General features: G+C 35.4%; 1 protein-coding gene across 34 annotated transcripts in view; it reads left to right on the top strand.

Annotated features, from left to right (window-relative positions):
* The window catches only part of LOC121325589 (calcium-activated potassium channel subunit alpha-1-like), a 132,443-nt gene that overhangs the window by 100,516 nt on the left and 23,736 nt on the right, over positions 1-8,191 (top strand). For 30 of the 34 annotated variants that reach the window (XM_041268346.1, XM_041268345.1, XM_041268344.1 and 27 more), the window contains one exon: positions 5,757-5,850. In XM_041268346.1, coding sequence (XP_041124280.1) covers positions 5,757-5,850 — 94 coding nt within the window. Of the gene's footprint in view, positions 1-3,398; positions 3,678-5,756; positions 5,851-8,191 lie in introns of all 34 variants that reach the window. The other 4 variants (XM_041268343.1, XM_041268342.1, XM_041268350.1 and 1 more) reach the window with 1 other exon arrangement.

Raw genomic sequence — 8,191 nt, 5'->3', positions numbered from 1 at the left:
TTTGGTTGTCCTGGAATGAAAATGGGGCACAGTCTTTCTTCAGTTAGGGTAGTGTAAGATGCTCAGGAATCAGATGTAAATACTGTACTGTTTTATATTGTCATTTTTCAGATCAAAATGTTGAGTCATAAAGATTTAACAGCAAGCATCTTCTCAGGAAAAGAGGTCAGAACATCTTTTCATCTCTTCAGGCATCGTTTTCCTGCAGTATTTCTACTAGGTTCATAGGGAAGTGACTAGCGCGTGGCTTGCTATGATGGGAAAAAGCTAGGAAATATGCTGTCTGCATCGTGTGGAGTAGATTTAGCAGAGGACCTTATGCAGGGTGACATGGAAGTTATGTTTTCATTTTTTTTGCTGAGTGCTGCTGGTTGTCAAGAAACTCACCCTGACAGTTTCTTTCCACCAGGCAACAGATTCTCCATTGCCTCCTCAGTGTAGGACAGATGCTAGCCAGTTAGTTCTCCAACTCTTCTTGTGCCGTCATATTGCAAACGACAGATGCCACGACCAGCATGGTTTCTAGTTGAACATTTCTGTCACAGTCCTGCCTTGAGCCCAAACTGTGACCTTTACTGTATGAAATAAAGTCCTAATGAACAAGCGGAGCCTTGATTCAAAGCAAATTCCATGGCACTGGTTTGCCCTGTGTAGTCCACCTGCATTAAAACCTTTTATTTTTAGCAGAGCAAGGTGAAGTTACCGGCTTTTGATTTGGGTTTCTGAATATCCCACACATACAGAAATATTAACATTACACAATATGTTACTTCATTTGATTGTATAGAGCATGGTGGCTATTATGGGAAGTATATAATAGTGTACTCCTTGGATTTATTTTAAATGGTTTGTGGTACTTATTAATGAAACAACAAAAATCATGCTCCATTGATATGGTACACATAGTGGTGGCTTCAAATAAAAACAGATTCAGGATGTTAATATTAAAAAGTGTAGTAAGAGGGGAGAAAAAGTTGAGAAAAGTTGACTGTGGGATTATCTAAAATAAGGTTCTTGCCACTTCGCTTCATGCAGCTCTTAGTGTTTCATAAGAAGGCTTGGCATGGGCTCTCACATACTGAACACATCATTCTTCTGTTCTCTCATCTCTTTTCATTTGGTTGGTATCTATTTCTTACCTACTTCGAATTGTTCATTCCAGATTTTGTCGGAATCTAACTCTTTTTATTTTTGTTTCCAATGTTCTTGTTTGTCATCTTCTCGCAACGCATAACACTTTTCTTTCCCATAACCTATCACTGTCTGCATTTTTCTCAGCTAAAAATAACTATAACGGATATATCCGATCAAGTAAGTCTTTCATGTGTTTCTTTGATTGTTTCCTCTGCACATTCTGCTTTTACCAGTCCCATTTATCTGCACAGTAGTTTAGTATTTAGTTCTGTACCCCGTTTGTTGTTAATGTTTAGCAGATGCGTCTTTTGTTCTGTTTTATAGCTTTTAATTTGTTAATAATGGCCACTTGTTTTTAGTGAGGTAAGTGTTTAGGTAATTAGTTACAAGTGTAAATAGATGTTGGGATTTTCCTTATAAAAAATAATGTATACATATAATTTATAGATAAATAAAAAACTAATCTTCAAATCTATTTACATTTCTGTTATGCATGGACTGTATGGATAGTAAAACCAATAGACATGTTGACAATGACACTTTGCTGAAAATACTTTTTACAGTATTACTGAATATTTTCTGATTTATGTGCTCAGAATTATAGATGTATAGCTGTATTTTTGCAGTTAATCACAAAACTGAATTGGTTGTTTTACCATTATCTATTTGTATGGGGACATGTCTGACAGCAGATGGCGCTTTAACTCCAGGAAAATATATATCTTCTGTATCCTGTGAAGCATTATTGTCTATATTGTTATAGAATATAAGGGCTTTTTAAGCAAACGTTTTTATTTGTTACAAGTTCATATAGAGCAACAACATGTTACAGAATGTGAAATAAATAATTATTGTAATACAGATATTATGGGATTTATGGGGTGTGATATTTTTCGTAACAATATAGTGTCAAATATTTCCATTTTAAAACGATTACATGTAAATGTATTTGAACACAAGCATTCTGAACTTGGGGCTCTTAATTAGAAGGATGTCCACAGTGGGTTATCAGTTAATACAACAATGACTTTAATTCTGTTTGTATAAAAAAAAAAAAAAAAATTCTTATGTCATAATTAAAAGATAAATAATCTTTCAATGTTATGATATTTTTCAATTTCCAGCTCTTTTTGATAAGAAATACATTACTAGCTCGTCATTTGAATTGCTGTTTATAAAGAGACAGCCGCCGTCTGGATTATTCTAGATCCACAGTGAAACTGCCACACCGTGTATTCTCATAGTAATACTGTACGTGTTTGACAAGGGGCAGATGAATCCTGGAGTTGTCGGTGCAGGGATTTAAATCTATGCGGCAGCTGACGGTACAAATAATCATCCATATATTGCTTAGAGCTAGTTTTGGAAAGGGTTGTAACTGCGTTTTTTGGTTCACCTCTTACCTTTTATCTAGACGTTATTAGGCTTGAATTATATGGACAGTGCACATACCAACCTAGACAATTACTCAGCACGGCAAAAACAACCAGGTGTCTCATGCAGTTAAACACTGCCAGTTTGTGTTATTCAAGCTATTCGGGCTTTAAAGTCTATGCTATATCAGACTTAAAAATCTAGATTTTTTCTTTTTGTGGGTGTTTTCCAAACAGTTTCTTCTCCGTTTGGGAATTCTTTGAATTTACGGTAGTGATAACTGGTTTGGGAACATACAGGCGTTGTAAATGGTATTTGAAAAAAAAGAGGCAACAATAGATGACTGTGTTTATCACCATAGCCAAATGTATAAAGTATTCATAAAGGTGTGTTATTGCCACTTCCAAGCCAAACAAAATGTGAAAACTTGATTAGGGTTTTTACGAATTAGTGATGCTGTCAGCATTATTTAAAAAATGCAGGAGCCCACTACACAGCTATTTTTTAAACTAATTTATTGTTCAGCACAGATATAATATTTAGTGACCTTTTCATGTACCTCACATGTATATAAATGGACGTTGAACACAACATATAGCATAGTTTGAGTTTACATTATATGGAAACAATTCTGTTTAAGGTTGCTGTACAGTTGATGTTTTTTTTTAAAATATAATTTTAAATAGCAGAACGCTATTTAAATGTATTCATATTTTTGCACAAAATAACCTAACATATACTTCTAGCACAGCCCATAATTATGACTGTTTTTTTTAAATTGCATTTCTAAGTTTATACTGTTTTTACAAATACAATTTGAACTGCCTATTATTGGAATTAAGTTAATGGTAAGATTGAATATTAATCTGATATTTCTTATTATTTGGCAGTAAAGGAAGAAGCTAGACCAGCTGACCAAACTCAATCCCATAAATGCTACAACACATCTAATGCGCTTCTCAATGCCAAACATTCTGAAGAGCCTGTTCTTCTAGTTAATAATCGTAAAGGAAGCCTGTACCTGCCCAGCGACCCCTCTGTGCTTCGCCATAGCGTAATGAACCCCAGTGAACCAGGAAGACCAGCCCCCAGCAGGTTGCAGCGGGCACACAGTTTGCCTGTGAAATACAAATACCATTCTGGTAGCTCAGCAACGAATCACAACCTCAGTAGGTTGCCCTTAGCTGACTTCATCAGACAGTACAGACCACTTTGCATGAATTTGCAGTTCGAGTGGTTGCATGTTTAGATTTCCTTACTAATGACTGAATAAGGTGTAACTGTCAAATGAGTGAACATATAGTGCACCCAGACTGAATATATTTGTTAGGTAAAATTAAGGATTTCATATTTGGGGAGGACCAGCCAGTAAGGTTTTCATTCATAGTCTCACTACACAAAATTAGATTGCACTAAATAAAGTTGAACTGTAAATATACTATAGTGTCATCTTTTATAATATTTTTTTTTCCCTCACATAAAATGCAAGTGATGGCTAAAGGGTTTATCCTCTAAACCACAATACCTGACCCTTAACCTCTAACCTGTGCAGATATTTTTAAAGAACATATTTATTCAAGTTGATATTTCCAATGTCAATAAAGATCATTAAGGAGTGGGAGTTTAGATATAACTAAACATGTCCCTAAACACCATATGTTATATAACTGAACATATGTAACGCCCTGTGCAATGTACAGTATTTTACATGCAAATATGCAAATACATCAAATTATATATATCTATATCTATATATATATATATATATATATATATATATATATATATATATATATATATATATATATATATATAAATTTTGTACAAAACTAATGATTACAAATATATATACCCGAATATTATATATATATATATATATATATATATATAATATATATTTTTAATCAGACATGTTTTTCAGAATTCTTTATATATCTGTTCAACCAATTTCGCTCTCTGACTTTTAAGGGTACAATATAATATGAACCTTCTTATTCTATAACCAGATAAAGAAAGCTGCTTGCATTACACATTGAGTTGAACTAATACTGTGTTATATATTGACATATGGTTGAAGAGCTAATCTTGGCGTGAAGTGACTTTTGACGTTTTTAGCACATGCCTGCACATAGCGTTTTCAAAGATGCTTGTCTTCAAACACATGAAATATGCACTCACTGAATGATCAAGCCGTTGCTACCAGGATTCAAGTGTTCAGAATGGTCTTATTTTTGGATTTTGTTTTATTAACTTTCAAAGTTTCATTTTACATTTTATTCTCTGTTTGGCTTTGTAGTTTTGTTTCATTTTAATGAAAGTGAAGCAAACTGACAGTTTCTGGGAATATAAAAGTGACTGCATTAGACAGCATAGCGGTACAAGTTTTAAAATCCAACATACTGAAAAAGTAAAAAGAAAACAAACTTGTCTCATGCCAAGTAAGAAGAAAAAGTGCAAACATCATAAGAATATATTAATAAACAAGCTTATCAAATCATAGGATTAAGAAAGTAAAACTAATTTCCCCTCAGTTTTTCAAAGTAGCATTTCTCTGATTTGTTGAATATATTTATGTCATGTGATGTAAATTGCACTCCCAGTGTTGTTAATATTGGATTGGAGGTGGTTAGATTTCTGTGAGCCATTCTTAGATTTGCTTGGTAGATATAATGGATGTTGATCCTTGGTCTTCTCAGCGTGTTTCAGTGTACTGTTAGTAACTGTTCTTTAATCATTTGCATTATTATTTAGAGTACTGTTTCAGCATGGATTCAGGGATCTACTGATGCCTTCTGAAGATAGAATGTATGACAAGTATGCTGGTGGCATGTAGATGGAGATATAGAATCGTTGCTGTAGTGACTCGTAGTCCAAGACAAACTGCAAGCACAACCATGCCTGTTTTTAATTTTTTATTTTTTATTGAACAATTATTAGCCATGTTCAAATTTAAACTGACAGACTCCTGCTAAAGGTCCAACCATTTACATGTACAGTATACATACTTTAGATGGAACAGCACTTTGGTTCTAAGAATAATATTGTGTTGGGTTTGTCAGATGTGAAAGGCATTTGGTGTGCCCTTACCTTCTATACTCTTCCCTTCTCCCTACTAACTTGTTAGCTTTCTGTTGTGGCGGTCTTTCAATGACTGATTGAGTGTTGGCTGTGTTCTTTACTATGTTCTTTCCTTTACATATTTCAATTTAAACAGTCCATAATCTGACATTTTTTGCATATGTTCGCAGTCGAAGATGAGCATCCATCAGTACTGTCACCTAAAAAAAAGCAGCGGAATGGAGGCATGCGAAATTCACCCAGTTCTTCGCCCAAAATGAGGAGGTAAGAGACGACAGCTTTAAGAAACTCTTCCTAGCTTTCAAAAAAAAAAGAGAGAGAGAAAGTGAGAGCGAGAATGTGAATGTGAGGAACCCTTTAAGGCTGAAGTATTTATTCTGTCAGCTTGTCAGTGGTTAATGATAGAGCTGAAAAATTTCTGCCATGAAAGAGAGTATGAAAAGCTGTTTGAAAAATACTCTTGCTTTAAAGTCTCAGCTGTCACCCCAGTCCCGTCCACATGTATTTCTTAAACAGCAGTGGCATTAATGACAGCAGTAACCAATCAGAGGGACTCATGTGGTTACTTTGCCGAAGGCCATTCTTCTTTTGTAGGAATCCCTCTGAGTACTGTTTTTGGTACTTAAGGCCATATGTGAGATGTATCATCACAATCAAAAATGAACTCAAATATTACTTTCCTTTTATCTTGTCCTTTGGAATTAAATTGCTGTTAATTGATTTTGACTGAAAAAGGGACACAATTCAACACATGTGGTCATGAGATGAAAAATAATATGCATTGTTCAAGAAAAGATTGCACAGCAAGCATGCACTGAAAATACAGAGGGAAATAATATATTAAATAGTTTTTGGTTGTTCTTGACCTAAATACTTCCACGAAGAATAAAACTGCTATATACAAATTATTATAATAGAAGTCAAGGTGCAATGATGTCAAATTAATGTGAGATCTGAAATATATACTCAACAGATTTTTGGGGGGAAATTAATAAACACTAGCTTTATAATAACACAGCATTAAATGTTGTGACATACAGAACAAGTTACTACCACCCTGCATTATGCCGGTGCTTGCACAGAGTTGTATATCAAAGTGCAATACTTCTTGCATAAAAAAGTAAATAAATAATAATGTTAAACAGCTAATTTTATCTTGTTCCATTTAATGATCTTTTCAGTACAGAGACTCTGCAATGTGGATGATTTAATTGCAATTGATGATAACAAATTTGGCCGGAGACCTTGTCTGTGGGTGCTGACAGCTATCCACAATGTTGGCCGGCTAGCAAAAACACGGTGACATCATGTAGTCTAGTGACACGGACAGGAAGTGGCTCGTAGGGCCTCCTCCCCTCACAGACAAAGCACACTGCAAGGTGGTGGCAGGGGAGGAGGAGGCCAAACACAAAGAAGCGACATGAATGCAAGCCACACAGAGTTTTTATGGTACATGGATATAATGTGTTGATTAGCGGGCAGATTCTCCTTCCAGAAATACAATCAAGTTTTCCATTCAGTACAGAGAATCCGCAACGTGGATGATTTAAATTGCAATTGAACAGTTCATTTAATGATGATAATGAATTTGGCCGGGGACCTTGTTCGTGGGTGCTGACAGCTATCCGCAGTCTTGGGCTGCTATCGAAAACACGATGACATCATGTAGTCTAGTGCTGTGGATAGGAAGTGGCTCACAGGGCCACCTGCCCCCAAAAGACAAAGCTGCCAAACCATGACTTGAAAAAGAAAATGATGAATGGTTAATGCAACAACTGTAGTGGAGCAATGCCACCTACCCCAAAATAGGAAAAGGATGAATGAAAAGTAAGCTGCTGAAACATGGGCCTGCCCCCCAGAGCATGAAATACACTTAGAGAAAACCCTGCCCCTCTGGCCTGCCACACACCCTGAAGAAACTAAATACAAACTGTTTGGCAAGGAAAAAACCCTATTCACTGGTAGGAGGAAATCTTAGGGAATCCATGGCTGAGGGTAGCCCTTCCTCCGGGCTCTAAAGACGACCGTCTCTCTGTCTAGCCGCGTGTGACTGAGGCGCCAAACAAAATGAAGGGACATGAATGCAAGCCACACAAGAGTTTTATGGCGCTTGTATATGGTGTGTTGATTAGTGTATTTCCAGAAATACAACCAAGTTTTCCAAGCAACACTTTTTATTAGGTGCATTTAGGTGGCTCTTTTGTTAACATAGTTTTATGTTCCATGTACAATATTTTATGTATGTTTTGGGAATCATAACCCAGTGAACCTAACACCCTGTTAGTCATCAATATTAGTAGAGTCGCAGAGGGGTAAAAAAAAAAAAGGGCTTGAAATCTCTTAGATATATCGTTATACAAAACCTTACAGATTATAAACAATTAGCTTAAAAAAAAAAGATTCTTAGCCTGTTGAAGTATATTACACAGGATAAAATGATAAATTCTAGTTTTCTGTTCACAAAAATAAATAAATAAATTGGCCTGTTGCCATATAACTGGTTGTTTGCAAACCTGTCGAGTTTTATTCCTTAATTTTCAGGAGAAAACATTTGTGTGGAAGGTCCCCATTTACCATGTACAATATGCATATTTTCTTTGATCTT

This window comes from Polyodon spathula, chromosome 13 (assembly GCF_017654505.1).
Source record: "Polyodon spathula isolate WHYD16114869_AA chromosome 13, ASM1765450v1, whole genome shotgun sequence".
Lineage (NCBI taxonomy): Eukaryota > Metazoa > Chordata > Actinopteri > Acipenseriformes > Polyodontidae > Polyodon > Polyodon spathula.
This window is presented reverse-complemented; position numbering and strand designations above follow the sequence as displayed.